Source organism: Perna viridis, chromosome 13, assembly GCF_037379345.1.
Source record: "Perna viridis isolate PV_CMFRI_1.1 ecotype Kerala chromosome 13, ASM3737934v1, whole genome shotgun sequence".
Taxonomy (NCBI): domain Eukaryota; kingdom Metazoa; phylum Mollusca; class Bivalvia; order Mytilida; family Mytilidae; genus Perna; species Perna viridis.
The window spans coordinates 14,653,669-14,673,534 of record NC_142457.1 but is presented as its reverse complement, the minus strand read 5'-3'; the positions used below and the strand labels follow the sequence as shown (position 1 = coordinate 14,673,534).

The 19,866-nt window shown below is 33.0% G+C and overlaps 2 protein-coding genes across 2 annotated transcripts; both read right to left on the bottom strand.

Annotated features, from left to right (window-relative positions):
* Positions 1–7,053: 7,053 nt before the first annotated feature.
* On the bottom strand, positions 7,054–16,001 carry LOC148599696 (uncharacterized). Its single transcript, XM_088559505.1, has 5 exons — positions 12,434–16,001; positions 10,870–10,970; positions 9,930–10,220; positions 8,030–8,121; positions 7,054–7,398 (listed from the first exon to the last, which is right to left on the bottom strand). Exons 2-5 carry the CDS (start codon positions 10,949–10,951, stop codon positions 7,288–7,290), a joined length of 576 nt encoding a protein of 191 aa, XP_088415631.1. The 5' UTR covers positions 10,952–10,970; positions 12,434–16,001; the 3' UTR covers positions 7,054–7,287.
* Positions 16,002–16,150: 149 nt separating this feature from the next.
* On the bottom strand, positions 16,151–19,250 carry LOC148599695 (uncharacterized). Its single transcript, XM_088559506.1, has 2 exons — positions 18,863–19,250; positions 16,151–16,522 (listed from the first exon to the last, which is right to left on the bottom strand). Exons 1-2 carry the CDS (start codon positions 18,990–18,992, stop codon positions 16,326–16,328), a joined length of 327 nt encoding a protein of 108 aa, XP_088415632.1. The 5' UTR covers positions 18,993–19,250; the 3' UTR covers positions 16,151–16,325.
* Positions 19,251–19,866: the final 616 nt, after the last annotated feature.

Here is a 19,866-nt window from a genome sequence, read left to right as displayed (position 1 = left end):
TCGTTCATTTTTTTAAAGATAGATGAAGCATTTAAGAAACAACAAAAAAACTTTGTTAGGTTTAACAGTTGTTGTTTTCACGCCATTTGATTACGTTTATTTAAGTAACACGTCTTCTATTAATTAAAAAAAACAATCAATCAGTCAAATAACTTCTTTTCTATTCTATATCCTATAACATTAAAGTCAGATTTCAAAGTGTGTATACCTAAATGCTCATATATAAAAAGTATATGTACCGTCAACGGAAACTATGTTGAATCTGAGAATAAATGCGACGTGTTAGACTTTAGCTATACTTAATTAAAATTTGTCTGTGTATAATATTATTGATATTGTCTCGAGGTGTTATTTGTTTAGTTATTGTATGACACGAGGGCGGGCGGACATCGGAATACTTTAGTCCACTCAAGTACTGAATAAATGAGAGGACACTGACTATGTATGTCATGTTAAGATACAATCAGCAATCGGTTGTATACAGATGGCTGGATATAGAATACAAGAAGAGAGATGAAAACGAAAAAGGAAACATATCCCGTGTCACATTCATCTATACATTTTATCCAGATTTACCTTATCCATTTTTTCATGAAGGTCATTCTATAAAATTTACATGGTGCAGTTAATAATGTTAATATCATTAACGAGATCATTTATCAACTGCATGTTCAGATAACTAATTCAAAGTTTACATTGTCTCAATGGTAACTGCCTATCAAATATGGTTATGTAAGGGTTATTTGTACATAGACATTTGAATAAATAACAGCTTCAACGACTAGGAAATTTAAATCAAAATTGAATGCAACTAATCTAAACATATAAACAACAGAAATTACCGGGTATTTGAAATACTGTATTAAAATGATGATTTTTCGTTCCTTTTTTTATTGTTGTTTGTTTGTTTTTGTTTCTGTTTTTTTCTTGTAAATATGTTTGCGCTGAGTTCTTAATACATAATATATGCCTTTTCTTCGTTTTTGATTGATGATTGCTCATCCTCAGCTGCGTTATGTGTTATATTATACTGAAAATCATCAAGGTCGTATTCGGATAAATTCTTAAGAATTTGTTCGGATGTATTTTTGGAGTCATATACCCCACTTTCTTTCTCCCGTTTTTGGTGTCAACAAGGCGAAAAAAAACTCGTACCAACGGTATTATATAATCTGCATTTTGGGTTATTTTAGTGGAGAAATAATGCTCGATAATTTCCATGTATTATATATATATTTATTTAAAAGTTACCGGAAACTATTTTAAAAAGGCGATAACATTAAGAAAAAAGGCAACCTCCCAAGGTATTGATCTATATTACCTGACCAACAACGAACAAGAATACCATCAAAGTAATGACGGTGACCTAACACGCTGCATAATTATTTGGGTTTTATATATGTAATATTCCTAAACCACCCATTTCCATAAACCTACCTTTTTTCACTCGATATTTGTATTCAATCAGGCCCATGCATATTCAGATATAATAATTAAATTTGATTTTTACACTTTGTATCCAATAGCAAATTAGCGTATACAATTTAAGCACGCTTATAGAATTTCGAAGCATGTTTGGACAAACATGTACTACATTCATCATTGTGTTGTAGCATGATATTGCTAGGTTTGTGCCTACAATTAGAGATGAATTTACTTCAAACATCAGTAAATGATACATGCATTTTTTTTTTTTTCAAATCATAATTTTATCTTGTTTGTACGTGCAGGAACAATACCAGTGCCATGAATCTATGTCTGTCCTATCGTTTAAACATTAGCCCTATAAGACCCTATATCAATTTGAACCGGGATTTCCGGGTTTGGACACTCCCTTTTATCAGAAATGTTTCTCCAATCCTTCCCGGTCTGTTGCATTTGGTTCTGTAAGTGTGAATTTGTTAACGTGAGTTGTGTCAAATTAGTGGAAATTTTAACTGAGTTATCAAACAGGGCTGTACTGTGTTATTTCTTTAATTAAACATGTACAAACAATCCAAGAATACGAGTTTTAGTGAAATACTGTTTTCGGTCTACCATTGTTTTAGCTTTTTCAGTGTATAGTTGGTTTGAATATATACAATACGTGACTCAATAGCATTATAGCTGGATCGAAACAATACGGGTTGGAGTGAAAGGTGCGCACCACACATATCGAATATATATTGTTGATTATATAGGAAAGCACTAAAGTATACATCTTAGTGCTTCCACCTCCTTTTTGGAATTTTTGCATTTATAACTGTACATATCTATGCGCTGCAGCAGAATCTTTTTGTGATTTTTTCTTAAATAATACAACTTATTTGACCAGTTGTACATATAAAAAATTGTATCATCAAAATTCCAATCTTCTGTCCATATATAGAAGCATTGTGTCTAAGAAGAGTGAAAAGTCTGTAATTATGATACCATTTCTTGATTACTACAAATGAAAAGGTCTGTTCTACCAACTAGCATGATATAGGAAAGGAAATCGAGGACATTTTTTTAATTATAAACTTATTAACCCCTATCAAAATCATTTCATATAATATTTTCCTGGAATATTACTGACAAAAGTACAATGTTACTATTAAAATTGAAATATAATAATTTCCTTTTAAATCATTTCACAAAAGTATATTATTTCTGTATCTATAAATAGTCTTTCTTGAAAGTTGGATAATATGCCAAATAAGGGAAGGGATGTGTGAAATTCCAATTACTCACAGTTCCTGCAATATTACTTGTTTTGTAGAAATAAATTTTACATTTAAAGTTAATGTAAGCCTATTATTAGCATAAATATTAACTAATGGTTGATAAAGTGTCTTCTGACCATGACATATCAGCGATATTTGCTTCCGTGTGTCCGTTTTTCGAAAAGATTTCTCCTGATACTGGTTTTCGGATGTGTCGAATTCAAACTTCCTACTTAATATAATATCACATCGGCAATAAGAAAGTGAATTATATAAGTTGGACTTTGATTTCTTTGTGAGTTTTTATATTTAACAAGAAATCAGTTTGGTTAGAATCTTTATTGCAGAATAACAGATTTACTTTTTTTGCTTGATTATTGTTGAAATTTCGGACATGAACATGTGACCGATTTTTGTATCTTTTCTCAAAAGAAAAGAAAAATATGGACGGAATATGCGTAGCGACAATTAAAGCTATCCTAAGGTGAAGAATCTTGACATTTGCAAAGTTTACTTTTTGGGTAACGTGTCTAAGTCCTAACATTTTATTTTGATTATTTTTGTTACTTTGATCCATATCCTTCTTTTCTTTTGTTATAACTGTCGCATGAACTACAGCGTGTGTACATCCGAGTATGGTTAAACTACACCAAAGCTGATCGAGTAATCAAAAATGCTCAACGTTTCTTCTTTGTAAATATATGTACATATGAAGTAATTTCTTTTCAAAATGGATTTTAAGGTTTTGAATAGTTGTACTAAAAGTTTCCTATTGTCGCTGAAATTATTTCGTACTGATCTTTGGAACTAATCAGGCTTTGGTAATCAAGTAGTAATATTTAGGAATCCAAACATGGAACCTGTTTTTAGAAGTCGAAAAATTATAAAACACATGATAAACGCAATCAAATATATCCCACTTTGTATACCTGATTGCATAGAACTGGAAATTAATTATGATTTAGTCGATTCTTGCACCAGCGCAGAAGTTATTGCATATGCTGCGCTTGTATGTATTTTCCTGGAAATACCGACAACTGTAGTCAAGTGGATTAATGGAAATCTCATATATCAGAGATAGAAGATAAGAAAAGAAACTGTTCAATTTTAATTATGTATTACTATAATTGTACTTTCTTTAAAATGTCCATTTATTTAGTTACAGTAGTGTAGGGTTCATTGACTCGTATTCAAAGCTTCAATGACTTTTTATGAGCAACTCGGCGGGTGTTTCTAGAAAAGCAGAGGACGCTTACCCTACCGTTGCCCCTGGTCCATGCTCCCAGTCTTTAGTGGAGTCCGAGTTGCTCATTTGCTTTTGTTACTTTGTATGTATGATTTTAGTTACTTTATGTTCTTTGTTGTGTATATCTGTTTTCCATGTCTGGTCTTTGTCCCTGGATTACATTCTTTTGATTACCGCTATAACCTTGGTTCCCTTGATTACTCTTCCAAGTGCTCATACATCAGCTTTCAGATTCCTGTACTGGATTCCTAAACTCTACAAGAATCCATACAGACAACGTTTATAGCTGGATCTGCAAAATGTACCACCAAACCTCTTTCAAAACGTTTAACTTCTATACTCACAACTGTCAAAGAGGGTCTCCAGTCCGACCACAACACTTGTGACTCCCGTAGTGGTATTAATTTGGATCCTGAAAAATTCGAAAGATCTTTTTGATCGAGAGATCAAATAGTTGAAGACTATTATCTGAGTATAATAGCATTAAAACTTATGATTTTTCAACACTGTATACTTCTATTTGCCCAGTGGGGTGGACGTGTCTTTCAACAAACGGTCGGCATTCCAATGGGAACAAATTGTGCTCCTTTACTTGCTGACCTATTCCTTCACTCTTAAGAGGCTGACTTTATAGCTGATCTGATCAGAAAGAAAGACTATCGTTTGGTTAGATCCTTCAATCTCAGTTTCCGCTATATGGATGACGTATTATCTTTAACCAATCCTAATTTCGGGGATTTGATACATCGCATCTACCCAAAAGAACTTGAGATAAGGTTACTACAGACACTGTGAAGTCAGCCTCATATCTTTACCTACGCTTAGAAATTGATGGTAAAGGAAAACTATTGACCAAACTTTACGACAAACGTGATGACTTTTCATTCAGAATTGTCACCTTTCCTTCCATCTGTGGCAACATCCCTTCAGCACCTGCGTATGGAGTGTTCATATCACAACTCATACATTATGCCAGAGCTTGCCGAAACTCGGCGGGTGTTTCTAGAAACCTTATTCTACCGGCGCTAATGGCAACATTTACAATTAACATTAGGACGCTTACCCTACCGGTGCACCTGGTCCATGCTCCCAGTTTTTAGTGGAGTCCGAGTTGCTCATTTGCTTTTGTTACTTTGTATGTATGATTTTAGTTACTTTATGTTCTTTGTTGTGTTTGTCTGTTTTCCGTGTCTTGTCTTTGTCCCTGGATTACATTTTGTTTACTACCGCTATACCTTGGTTCCTTTGATTACTCGAGATATTGGTAAATATAGCTATAGACAGATCTTATATCAGGAGCTATAACGTTAATAAATATGTCTTTTGAGACTAGTTCTGTTTAAGATCAACTTTGAACTAAAGTGCCTTTCATAGACTTTTTACCAGAAAAGGTTATGAAAAAAGGAAGTGCGAACTGCTCTTGTTTAAGTACGAAGTAAATTAGTAGATCTAAATTGGTTTTTTTTTTAGGTTAAACCTCAAAAACTGTAAACGTACAAACTGTTTTGGTGCTCTATTTTTCACAATTTTCGCGTTGAACAGAAAGCAACGACAAATAGTAGCCGCAAAATTTATTTTTCATACTTTATAACGCTAATCAGTATTTGGAACGGCGAATGTGTTCACCTGACAGAATCCACGAAAATTGATACGTTTACAGTAATGCAAAAACAGTTGAGCTTCACTCGCTCGAACTCGGATGGCTCAAACACTCGAACTGTTATCAAAGTACGCATTTTTCTTCCCATATAGCCAATGATAATTACCTCCGATTTCTCGAACACCGATTTATCAAATACTCGAACAGAATGTTTGCTCCCGACAATAAAATTATGCAAATGATCCCTGGAAAATCGAACTCGTTAGAATGACGGCATCAGTGTGACATGGTGTGAACGATCAAAGCCATTCATTTAATCTAATGACATAATCATAATCTTTATTGCTTTGATGTAATACCAGTGGAATGATATGGCTTTGATACAAGGTATTTACCGGGTCGGTCTTTGACGCTTTATAAAAGTAAGTTTGGTAAGCCAGATTTGGCTTCAAATATGAAAAACGATGTGCTGTTCATCAGATTAAAATGGTAGACGACGTAAGTTGTACGAGTATCTGGCTTCCGATCAATCTAGGACAGGACCCGGTAATTGGGGAAATGGCCAGCAAAGCTGAGCAATCCAGAGAAGGACACGCAACGACGGATATTTCGATTAGCAAAAAGGGGCGTGAAAACAAAGTTAGATTAAAAAAATGTTAGAGGAAATAAATAAAGCTATTTTAGAAGTTGAAAACGGTAAAACATCAAACACTAAAATTGAAAAATGGTAAAATGTACCAAAGAACACTTTATTCAGGTTGGGCTATTAAAGCTGAGTCAATCTAGGTAGGTTCGAAAAGTTCGGCCCAAAACGTAGAGATATGGAAACTGGTGATTTAAACGAGTTTTACGAAGTTCTTTAAAAAGAGTCACTCAAACAAGGGATAGAGGTATTCCAATTTCAGGTCTATAATTACTGGAAAAGGCTAAATATTTTGCAGACAGTTTAGACATTGAAAATTTTATAATGTAATGTCAACGTTGTTGATTTAACCATTTATGATATGTTCAAGCGCGTTTCAACTTGTACACCCGTAAAAATGTAGTATACTAGCACTATAGTATAAATGTTTGGCAAAAATATAATTTTAAACTACGATCCAGGATTATTGCATAAATATTCATGGATATTCATACAACAACCCTATATTATACAGCTATACTTTTTTCAAGTGTTCCTTGAGTATATATATATAGCTGAGGTGTGATTTTAAACACTGTTCCAATATTTCAAATAGGTACAATATATAGTAATATAAGCAGTAGTTCAATATGACTGTAGTTTTCTTTTGACAATGTAAATATTCCTATCTTATCAGCATATATTATTTTCGCGCATTATGATTGGTTGTTCACCTTTTTCATCATAAATAAGATGGCTACCAACGCTTCGACAAAAGATAGAGCCGTTCAGAGGCTTAAAACGGTGCCATCTGCTCTATTCCATTCATTTTCGGCATAATATATTCAAAACAACAGTTTTGAAAGAAATAACTACAAATTCCGGTCATATTATCATGTTCGAAATTTCAACAATAATCAAAATTAAAAATGTGAATCTGTCATTCTGCACTCAGGTTTCCGACATTTAATTTTGTTTACAAAGCAGCAGGTGTACAATAAACATCGACATCTGGAACTATTACGTATTTTTGTTAAAATACATAAAAAAGTGAGAAGCGGTAAAATACCGACAAATATTGCACTTTTTATTTCTATCATATTAAATAGGCAAACAATAATAACTATATGATAATTCACAATACAACTTCTGCATATTCTGTTCTCTCTTGACCAGTTCGCGTGGAAGGAACACTGTATTGTCGCATCGATTGAAAGTCCAACTCTACATAGTTTAACTGTCCGTCCTGTATAAACAAAATTCCTTTGTTGGTATTGTATCATAGAGAGGACCCATAACGGTGTCATTCGTCTCTCAACCGTATGCTAAATTACCACAATAATTTATCTTTAATGCAATCCATTGTAACTCTCGTCTCCTGTATTCATGGAGTTGCGTACAAAATGTTATTAAGGATTGTTTTCAATTGTTTGTTAGACCCTACGTCGTTTATATCCCATAATTAAACCAACTATTGCGAACAGTTCTCTATTTTAAGACAAAAACATCGGGCAAAATATTTTTGTATAATATGAAATCATAACTTTTTTTTCTAATGTGGATCAATAGTGTCAACTGCGATCTATTGCGTCATTTGTACTTTACATGTATGCTTTAAGTATACTCGGATATCCAATTGAAGTAGTTTTGTACTTAGGTGTGGCAAAATACCAAGATATTTTATACGAAATGGACAGTTTTGCTCGATAACGCTGAACTATTCAGAATTTCACAAAAATTTAATGTTAAAAAATAATTAAAAGGATCTTTTTCTCTAGTTATATAACGATAAAGGTATAACTGTCACAATGGTACGGTCACTGTTATCTATGATTGTTTGAAAAAAATTATCTTTAAATGTTATATTTTTAGCTTACCCTCAGGAAGTTATTTTCACTGGCCCTATTGTTTTGAAGACCAATGTCGCCAATTGATTGGTACATTAAACTATCAACTGCAACTGTTTGGTCTGATAAAGGTATAATCTTTTCATATAAGGAGTTGGTTTAAAAGATAAACATATCATTACACTTTTTTTAAACTATAAAGTAAAACGGTAAAAAAAATCGTCTTATGGTGCAGATGCATATACCGTAACTATCAACGAGTTCGTGATGATGACAACAATAAAACTTTTGTAGTGATGGTTTCATTCTTGTAGCAACACAACTTTGTTCCAGAAGAACTGCATTGTACGAAACGAAGTTACGGCAAGCCCTTACATAATGTATGAGTTGTACAATAGAACTACCCTATGCAAGTGATATAGAGATGATGTCCCTTGTTGAGGGTTTAACGTCTTGATTATTTTAACACAGAAGGAAAATTCCATAAAAAGGCATATATTGAAACATTCATCTTTAATTTTCATTTTAATGCATTAATATTTCTTACGCACACAAATCAGCAAATTTCCTGTATGTTAACTTTATACATACACATGATTACGCCGGTAATTGTAATGGTTCCTACACATAAGACGGAAATAACAATAAATTTAGAAAATGTTTTTGCTTTGGTTGGTATTGCATCATCTGCAATTAAATTTCAAAATTAGTTATTGTAATTTAATCCTGCAATTTCATGTATATTGATATACGCCAAAAATAAAATAGAAAGGTCTGAAAAATTCACAACGATGTTTTCTCCATTACTTATATTGATTTACTAGAGAACAAACCAACTAAAACAAAAGTACAAATATAGCACGATTCCTACGCGTAGCCATATGTCTGCTGCCCTCAAAAAAAAGTTTTAGTGCGAAAGTCCTATAACTGCAGTAAAGTTTGTTGAATAAAAATGCAGCAAACGATGATCAATTGCATGTGTTGACTAACGATCTCTCAAATTTGAACAAAATCCGTTAAGTAGTTTCCGAATAATCGAGTTAATAAAGTGATTCCAAAGTGTGGAAATAAAACTATATGGAGACACATTAACAAGAAAATCTAAAATTTGTTCCCGGTAAAAAGTATATATTTTTCAAAACCATAAATTATAGAGATCCATGAAAAAAAGATAGATGCTCTTTTCAATTTTGTCATGAAAATCTGTAGCCATGATTACATAATAAAATATATATCAGTTTCCATAACAAATTTTGGGTGCCTTCCCAAAATTTATTGTAAAAAGCAGGTTTTCTAAAATTTCAGTCATTTTAAAAATGCCAGAAAAAGTAAGCAGACATGGTATTAGTGTAAACAATAACAAATAAAATATCTACGTTTTTCCGCTTATTTGTTCATGATTTTAATCATTTAAGGTCGAATGAAATTTTGCATTTAACAAAAAAACCGCCAGTTAGTGCAGGGAAGAGAACCAAATCCGGCAAGCGTCTGAATCTTTCAGGATAGCTTAAAGCATGCATTTTACACATCTTTTTTTTTCACAAGTATTGTATCTATTAAATGTACGAATACTCAATTACCCACAATTAATATTTCCACCAAGTTTCACCTTTTATCATTAAGTTAAGCATAATTTGCCAGGTTAATTTTTGAGTACTAAACAGTGCACCTCAATCCCATCTGTTTTGTGCAACCTTACTGTAGAATTTACAAATTCAACTAAGTCACACGCATGAGTGGATGGACAGACGCACGGACACCGGTATTCGCCCGGCGGCGGGGGACAATAATGAGGAATAATTCAATATGTTAAAATAAATTATGGAACCATGCATGGTAAGAAAAACAATCCTTCAAACATGACGTTCTTTTTGTTTTCGTAGACATTTGCAATCGTTAATGCATTAGTTCTTTTATTAAGTTAACTTACTAGTGACAACCACGACACTGCTTTCTTTATCGACTATGTCAGGTATGCTGTTAACTATGTCAGGTATGCTGTGAACAAAGCAGGTATAATTCCCTGCATCTACAAATGTGAAAGCTTTAATAGTATAACAAAAACTTGATTTATTCATGTTCTCAGAGACTCCTTTCATTTCATGAAATATCCACATCTCTTTCGCTGGTTTGTCATAGCTACAGCATATGCTCTTTGACGTCCCTTCTTCAAAGATGAATTTGCTTTGAAAACTGATGTGCGAGGACGACACAGCGTTGACTATAAGTAAAAATAGCACAATATTTTATACAGACTCTAATTCATGGGCAATTTTTATTGTATTTTTCCCAATTTTAGTTTATTTGTTTTATTTTATTTTATTTATTTATTTATTTATTTAGTTTTGGAGACAGTTTCTATATTCCAACAAAATAAGCATTTGAAAAAGTAGCATTCACAATTACACCTGCTATATTAATAGAGGATACTAAAACAATACCCTCGCAGATTTGTTGCAAAAATTTACTTCTGATTTATGGCAATGACGAGATAATTTCGGATTCGTCTGGATGTCATACACATCGTCCAATATTTGTCCATTCTTTGTTTTTATACGAATAATATAGTATTATTGCGTAAGCTTTTTTGTATTGGCTTAGTTATTGGATGGCCATGCAACAACTCGTCCAATATGGAAAACATTACGCAATCATACCCTAAATGACTAACTAGCCCAATGTGTCATATTGGCCTGGATAAAAGCCGCAATGGGCGACTAAATCCCGTATTGGCGCTCTTTTGAATTTTGTATTGTATTGACAGTTTTGATCTTATTTAGGCTAATAGCCGAACTTTAGTCGATAGTATATACTATTTGTACTACTTGTAATATAAATTGTTATATGTTTTATGCTAATTTCGCGCTTACTTGGTATGCATAGTACTAGTACTGGAACAACTAGTAACATCGCAAGATTGCAGTGGTCGAGTCGACGAGGAAGCAGTTTCATACTATATTAAGTTTTTTCTCTGAAAAAGGAATGTAAAATAATTATGTTAACGATCAATTTAAAACTTTGACGCTATACCTAGATTCGTAGGTAGTAATACAAGCATATTTTTATGAATACAATCATATGTCGAAGAGTCCTAGACTGCCGAATCAAAGTTGTGTATTTACTGAAACTTTTAATGATGTGTGAATTAGATAGGAACGCCATTACTGAAACATTTCCATTCTTTAATGGCCTGACAAATTTAGAAAGAAACTGTCAAATGTCCTAGCGTGCAAAGAAGTAACATTGTTTCAAGCTTGTGCCAAAACCTGCAAACTGATTTTACGTATAGGCGAAAACGATTTTTTAACCACTAGTTAGATTAATTCAATATTCTTTATTTATGTTGTTTTAACTTGTTCACCTCTTTTTTATCATAATATTTTAATATCTACTATTTTTTTTAACTAGAGACCTTTTAAAGTTAGTAAAGTTTCTGATTATGATTTTAAGGATCTTCTTAATTTTAAATAGATATGTTTAAAGAGTTCAATTCAAGACTCATAATTCTTTTAAGAATGACATTAATATATTTTATTGTATCATAATATTTGTACATTTTATGTTATACTGATTATACGTTAATAAAAACTGTTCCCTCTGTGATTGAATAATTTATTTAACTCTACGAATTAAGTACCATTCTGTGTAAGAATGAGGCAATGGGTAGCGCATTATAATTTTCAGTTAGATCTTTTTTGCCTTAAATACATTCACTACATCTAGAAAACAACTGAACAAGTAATTAAGTTTATCCTTTACAAACACTTTGACAGTAATTTCCTGGGGTTTTGAGGTGTAAATACTTGGGTAATGCAATAAAATCTCTGTGTATTTTTTCTTCAAGTGCCACACCTTATATACATTTTGCCTGATTCTTAGACAGAGGAGTGCTTAAATAATGATCATTTGACAAGCTGCATGCACATTCTCAGCTGTATGTTTAGAAACTCTGTTAACATGCGACTTTTTAAATGTTGGTCACCGGACTATAATGGGCAATGACTTCTCAATGGTTTGTTAAATATATATCAAATTCTGTCCTAATAATACACTTGACCAAATTGGTATTGATATTGCATAATATTTAGTATAATGTGTGCATATCTTGCAAATCAAAACCTATTTTTTGCAGTTCATTCAAGCAAAACATAAAAACCTCGGTGCAAAATTAGGCCACAATGTGTAAATGCTGACAAAATTGGAGACAAAAAATGTTATAAATTCATTCCCTAGCAGTAGGTGTAGTCACATGCTTCAACAACTTCAATATTTCTTCGTTAAAAACATTTTTTTGACAAAAATGCACGTTCTACTGTCATAATTAAAAAGTATCATCGCAAATTACATAGTCATAAATACACGAGAGATCAAGCATTATCTACGAAAACGTATCTACTTTTGTAGAAGGACATAATTCCGATTATCTTACTGTACCTGCTACATCTACCTGCATGAGGAAAAACATAATTGTTGGCAAATTGTTACTATTAATACATAATTCCCGTCAAAGCTAATGTCATGTAAAGTATCATTTCCTTTTTAATTTGATTTCGAGGGTCAGCTTCCTTTGTCATAAATTGATACAATTGCAGGATGTTAAATGAAAATTGTCAACAAATGTCCAACAAATTAAATTGAATACTTTCAAGTGACCGTGCCAGGTACTGTTGAAATAACATATCTATTCCATATAAAAACAGTTTTGCATATGAAAATAAGTCAGGTGCCGAGCATTGAATACTCACTCACCTCTTGTGCATTTTATTTTAATTGAGATAATTAGGTCAAGCTCCTGACGGGGACTGTCCTGATTCTGTTTCCACTTAGTTTTACGGTACGGGTATTCTGTTGTTGCTGTTGCTGTTGTTGTTTTTGTTTTTGTTAATGTTAATGTGTTTGTAGTTAATGTTGTTTTTTTTTTTGTTTTTGTTTTTTTTTTTGTTTTTTTTGTCGTTTTTTTTTGTTTTGTTTTGTTTTTGTTTTTGTTTTGTTTTTGTTTTGAATTAGCATATATGTTGTTTTTTATTGTTTTTTGTTATTCTTTTTGTTTTGTTTGTTTGTTTGTTTGTTTTGTTTTCTGGTTTTTTTTGTATTTTTGGAGATAACTTTGCAAGTTCAACGTAAAATTTCATAACTTAATCTGGAAAAAGTCTTATCTCAGCTCTTTTGGAGACCCTCCCCGGGCCCCCTCCTCTAAAGCATACAGGAAACCCAAAAGTTATTCGGGTATACAAAATACAAAAAGAAAGCACTGGATATTGATATGTGAATTTAGAGCAGACAGATTGGAATGAATTATCCATTACAATACATTACAACATATAGGCCTATATAGCAACGTTATATCAAACATAAAGGTTTTCATCCTTTTTTGGGGTGAAAAGGGAACTCAAGTGACTTACTTTTTTTCCATTGGAGTTGTCTCGCTTTGGTCATGTTTCCATTTTGGCGCTATCTTCTTCAACCCGTAAGCCCAGAAACGCGTAAATTTTGGCGAACTTTTATTCTTTTAGACCAGGCGCGTATTCAAGGACACTACCCCCCTAAATAAGACAAAAATGTCTGCATGAAATCTTAACTTTGCACCACAAGTTTCATCCTATGATATATTTTGCCTTGCTTTGCACCGCATTTATTTCATTTATTTATTAATCCAACTCAAATCCTGGATCCGCCCCTGAAGAACATGTTTAACGGAGAATAATTACATTTGCAACATTTTTATGTTATTTTTTTTTACTAGATTAATAGTTTATTAGTACACAACATTTTCACGTCTTTTTTAAGTACAGCAATGTTTTTATAAATATATTAAATAAACAACATAAGATTATTCTCAATTATTCTAAAGCATCAAAACTGCGGTTAACGGAGATATCACTCCTTAAAAAAAATCTAGCAAAGGTACATATGTGTCGATTTTAAACATGAATTTCGAAGTTAACAAACCGTAACTCAATAGGTGGTTACTTTTAACATAACTGATATTTTGAATCGTCTAATTGAAATAATTACTGTGACAGTTTTCTCTGGTGTTCAGTCGATTTTTTTTTATTTTCGGTATAGCAAAACATTAATACTTCGATTATACAAAATTAATTTCAACTTACGATAAATTTTAAAGATCGAGGCTTTTTGTCAGGAAATATCAAAATTGATAGGTAAGTTATTTACTCGTCAGGGTATGAAAAAATGATTCTAATTTTGAAGTCTAAATTTTTCTCGTTGATAACATATTTGTAACATTTGGATGAGCTATTTTTCAACAAGTTGGCATTCCAATGATCACTAACTGTGCTCTCTCCTAGCTGATTTGTTTTTATCTTCATACGAGACTGAATTTCTCCAGAACCTCGTAAATAAAGAATAAAAAAATTAAAAGATGTTAAATCCTTCAACTTTATATACAGATATATTATGATGTGTCGTCCTTCAACAACCCTTCTTTTGGTAAATGGTTACCGTCAATATATCCACCAGAGATCGAGATAAAGGAGACTACAATAACAGCATGTTCCGCGTCATATTCTCATATGTAATACGTCATCCAATATTAAAACCTGAATTATGGATTCAATCCATTTCAATTGATTTACTTTCTTTGACTTATATATTGCATAAAGTTCAAAATGGTAAAAATAGAAGAATTTTCTCCACTTTATCCTAACATATGTAAGTCTGAATTTTTGAGAGACGGTGAAAAATACAGTGCAATGACAGAAAAATGAGGGAAAGTTCACCATTATAATTAACCTACCATGTATGGATCAGTATAATAAAAATGAAATGTATGTTAACCCCATTCCATTAATTCATACATGAGACGGAGAAATGTAAGAAATGAATCATTGTCCAATACAGATGTAAAAGAGTAATCAAGGGAATCAAATTTCTAGTGGAAATTGAAAGAATGTAATCCATGCAGGGGTAAAGATCAGACGTAAAACAGACAAACACTACAAAGAACATAAAGTAACTAAAATAATACATACAATGTAAAAAAATGTAAATGAGCAACTCGGGCTCCACTTAAAACTGGGAGCATAGACCAGGTGCACTGGTAGGGTAAGTCCGGGGTAGACGAACGAATAAAGTAAAACTATGACACGTTGAACAAATCAGTTTTCATGTACAGATTGATACGCCGTAACGATCCATAAGTTCATGATGACGACATTAAAACTTCTGTAGTGATTACTTCAATCTTGTACGTATGAGATAAAGATATTTATTACATGAAAGATGTATGTTTGTTTCGTAGCATCTTCGAGTCACGTTCTCGGCTTCGCTGGCGTACAAATGTATGTCAACAGGCCAGTTGCATTTACTTTGTTTACGCCTGTACCATGACAGGATTGTGTGGTCCCTCTGTTGGTGTTTTTTGTCTACTAATATCTATTTTGATGTTGCTAATAAAGTCTGAAAATGCAATATAGTACAATTTATTTTGCTGGGCCTGTATGCAATGCTATCCTTTGTCGTGAGCTAGGCTTTCCTCGGTGGAGCCGCCGTTCATTGAAGACACATCATGTTTCTTGCCGTGGGTTAATATTTTTCACCCTGGTTGTTCGCAGTTACAGGCTATCCATGGGTAAAAACAGGGATATATGAAAAATTAAAAATTCTCATTGGAGACTCCTGATAAAGATAGTCAAAATCATTGAAATTAAGCGCATCGACAAGACAACATTTAAAGTTCAGTCAGAGCCTTAATATACTCATATATCCGTCAAAATTCAAACTGAGTCTCATGAAATATATTTTTCTAATAGCAATTGAAGTGCCAGAAAATGGTGATCGGCCCCAGACCCCTGTCGTAATGCCACTTCTCCGAGGTAGGCACGATCCTAATGATTTGTTTTGAATACACATCATTTACATGTAGACATAGCTACGCCCTTGACTTCAAATAGCATATGGCATGTCTTGCTCATGCTCACTAAAAACTCTATTGAATAATACAAACAACAAACTCTATTTATAACACACAAGCAGAAACTCTCATTTCCAAGTTAAGGGAAAATCGTTCGTCGCGGTTTTTCTATATGGGCGATTTACCGGAGAAGTAATGATTAGGTATATATCTACTTGTACCTGTAATCATCGGAAGTTCTAATCCAAGGACTTCGACACATATAAAATAGTCTAGAATGTGTTTGAATGTATGTATATTTCACCTTTAATATAACAATAAAAAAAATTATTAATAAATATGCTTCCGAAATACAAGCACGGGGACCTGTCCTTAGATATGAAGTTTTTCCGAAAACATATATTATGCAAATTTATTTACACTTCTTTTATTCCGGCATGGAACACATATAACTCATTCTCTTGCCATCATTTGCCCTATTAAAGGATCTCGGATTTCTATCGCTTCTTGCACCAATGCACAAAATGGACAGAATAAAACAGTTAGTAAGTCACTGCATGTGCTGCCCTCTATACTTTTCTCTGTTCGAATTTTCCCGCGGATACTGACTGCAGCCACCAGGTGGATGATTGGAAACATGTACGTCAGTGCTGAAATATGATAAAAAAAATAATTATAATTATTCAAATGTATGTGCGTATGCGTCCCTCTCCCACCCTGCCCCTAAAAAGGAAACCACATTTGAGAGTAAAATATAGTTATTTAATTTAGTGTCAAACCAGACATGTACCACCCGACCTCTATGCATGTCTGCCTCTGTTCCTAAATAGCCTTATTCCAGCAATGCTAGAGGTTGTCTGGCAAGCTATTTTCTGACTTGGTGCCATCCTAACTTCTAGCATCTGACACGTTGAAAGCCACCGCAAATGTGAATTAGCTAAATATGTGTTTTAAAATATTTTAACATGCCGGAAATCGAGCGATAAAAATCCAAAATGTGAGATAAATACCTAGAAAACATTTGTAATGAAAACAGTTGTCAAAATGACCAGCAATTTTGAGTATATTTTTAGCAAAACGAACTATAAGTTGGTAAAGGCAATTCGTTGGTTAATTTGATATGTTCGTTTCGATAATTTTAAAATCCGTAACTTTATCAACTGGAATTACGCATTCAAAAGCTAAAAACCAAATATGAAGTTCATTTTAACTGCATTTACAAAGGATTTCCAGGATTGCTAGATTTTCTCACCACGTAGGTCATTTCTTATTTCAGTTTAGTCACCTTCTCCCGTATAATATTAAAGAAACTGTATAAAACGTTTTAAACGGTAAATAGCTTACTATAATTCTGCCGATTTCAAAGAACGGCGGAACGAGCGCTATGCAATATGGCGCTAGGAAGTAAGAGGTTGGGGTATAGAGGAACGGAATTCCAACCTCTTACGTTGTAGGAGTGAAATAGCCTTACATAATCATACACGAGGAAAAAGAAAGGAAAAAGAAAGGTAACTCCATCTCTGTAAAGTCTCGGTAGGTATCCAGTTATACATGTAGCTGGTTCGAATTCGGTTATTTTTTTTTGTTTTACTATCAATAACACTATGAATGTGCGGATATTTATTCCAAAGATCGTTCATAATTCCGATTTCATTTTGTTAGTGTCTATTTTTGTCATCACTCATGTCTACGTCTGCCCTTGATTTTTGTCACTTGACCCCGTTTATAACAGTCACGTGATTACCCCCTTATTTTCATGTATGCATTCTAAAAATCAAATAAATTGTGTGTTTTTTTTTTTTTTTTTTTTTTTATAAATTACATTAAAAGATGGCAAAACCAATGGAATTTATGCATACATGTTATGCGTACTAACAGATTGCATTTAAGGAGGTAGACCTACAGTGAGGGACACAACTCTTACAAATCATTAATGGAACGTTTGTATTCAGCACTTGACATCAATCTCATGTAAGCATCATAGTAACTTTGATTTCTTCCTTTCTCAAATGAAAGCTTGAATTAAAGCCTTTGGTGATGTTGAATATGATACAAACATATCACTGATTTCAAGAGGCTTTCCCCTTACCCTAGGTCTACCTCCTCAAACACGTGAAAGATGAGTTCCAACTTTTTGTCAAAGTACATCAATAAACATCTGTACTTAAATTGTTTATCACGAGATCTTTCAAAGTCCAAGTTCATGTGTAGAATTAACAATTGGCTCAAATGGATAAAATTTCCGTTTAAAGCAAGAGCATATGTTTGGTTAAAATAAACATACAATGGTACTTCTAATCTCAAAGACGAGGCTAATGGTACATGTACATGTAATAGTGTAAGCTATAAGGCTTAGAAATTTTAATCAGCTTTCTGGTTACAATTCTGTTTCCAGCTACTAGTCTGAAGTATTGGGGCAATAAACAATGGAGGGACTGGCTTTTATATTCATGTAAAATTGTGTATGGGTGTAATGGGTGTAATGAAGGATATCTTGTTTACATGGATTTCAATCTTACCATTTTTCTTGAAAAGGGGGGTCTAAGTTTTGATGAATCAATGAGTGATTTTAAAACATTGCATAAAAAGTCATTGCATTGCAAGATAAATATCAAATTGTTATGTAAAGTGCTTATAAACGTATAAATCCGATTTCGATAGTCAGTGAAATGCCAGAAAGGTTCATCTTGATTCTTTTTTGTCGAGTTGAAGTGTTTATACATTTTATACATCTGAAAAAAAGAGCAAACAACATCTGCAAGTTAATTCTCGCGTCGGTGGTGGTTTCTAGGATTGGCGCCTCCCACCTTTTACGAGAAAATATTTTGCAAAATACTGATAAATTTTGTGTGTTATTCGGTTATACATATGTCTGTGGGTGGTGGGGGAGTTTTTTTAAAGGGTCGGGGGATAAAGTGATTACAATATTGCGATTCAGTGCACATGAAAGTTTTTTTAGAGTGAGGTGCTGTACATATACAAGTACTTACCACAACAAATGCAGCTATCACCCATCGCTTCGGCATTCTTTCCAAAAGTGTAACATGGTATTAAATAAGTTATTATACACAATCCTAGGTCATCGAAACACCCAAATAAACTACTTTTCCACATAGACATGATAGTAAAGTTACACTCTAGGTTTATTTACTTCCTCTTGTAATATTAAAAAATAAAACAACACGTCGCGAGAGGTTTGAGAATGTACAACTTACTACAAATGTATTTAAAAGTTTACTTCCTTTTTTAGAATATCTGAATGAACTATCACGGGGATATAATAATGTTCATAGTCATGTGAGACTATACGGGAAAGTCCTTGTTACGAGTATCGCCCGCTATCTCATTGATAACTTTACCGAACCTACAAATGAACTAATTGGCACTTGTCCAGATTGAAATGTATCAGATTAACTGAAATTAAGGCAGACTAAATCAAAACAGGTTTTCAACTTACATAAATATTATTCTTAACCATAACGTGTAGTTTAATGGCTTGCCAATTCCCTACGTATACATGTAGTTATATGCATGTGTACCGATAACAACACTGAAATAATGTTGCTGATACATGTACAATCATATACCTATACAGATGAAATAGGCGATGTTATACCATTTAGTCAGGAATCAACTCCCAACAGCAAGAAAACGGTACAATACACCGAATTTGTATTCAGTAATGACTTCGCCTTGTGGATCAATTTACATCCAGGAGAGAAGAGCTAATATCCTTACTGAGTGATCAGACAGTTACACATGTACCATAGCTATGTGAAAGAGTTGAGCTCATGCTAGAAAAACATCAAGGACCATAACACATAAATTACAAGTATTAGATATTCGCCATTACTGGTTTTAGAAGTGAAACATTGGGTAAAACCACATGTCAGTTATTTACATTAAATTTTCTGTAAATTAGAAACCGAAACAACCTCAAATAACGCATAAAACATTTTGGAGGACGATGGATATATATATAGTTGACGTTTTA

Bases quoted from the DNA above. Each gene is read 5' to 3' on its own strand.
- LOC148599696 (XM_088559505.1), bottom strand. From the start codon at position 10,951: ATGAAACTGCTTCCTCGTCGACTCGACCACTGCAATCTTGCGATGTTA. The intron at 10,221-10,869 runs GTAAGCGCGAAA...TTTTACTTATAG, and splicing joins ACTAGTACTATGCATACCAA to TCAACGCTGTGTCGTCCTCG. The intron at 8,122-9,929 runs GTAAGTTAACTT...TACCTTTATCAG, and splicing joins CAGTGTCGTGGTTGTCACTA to ACCAAACAGTTGCAGTTGAT.
- LOC148599695 (XM_088559506.1), bottom strand. From the start codon at position 18,992: ATGTCTATGTGGAAAAGTAGTTTATTTGGGTGTTTCGATGACCTAGGA. The intron at 16,523-18,862 runs GTAAGTACTTGT...ATCATATTTCAG, and splicing joins TGATAGCTGCATTTGTTGTG to CACTGACGTACATGTTTCCA.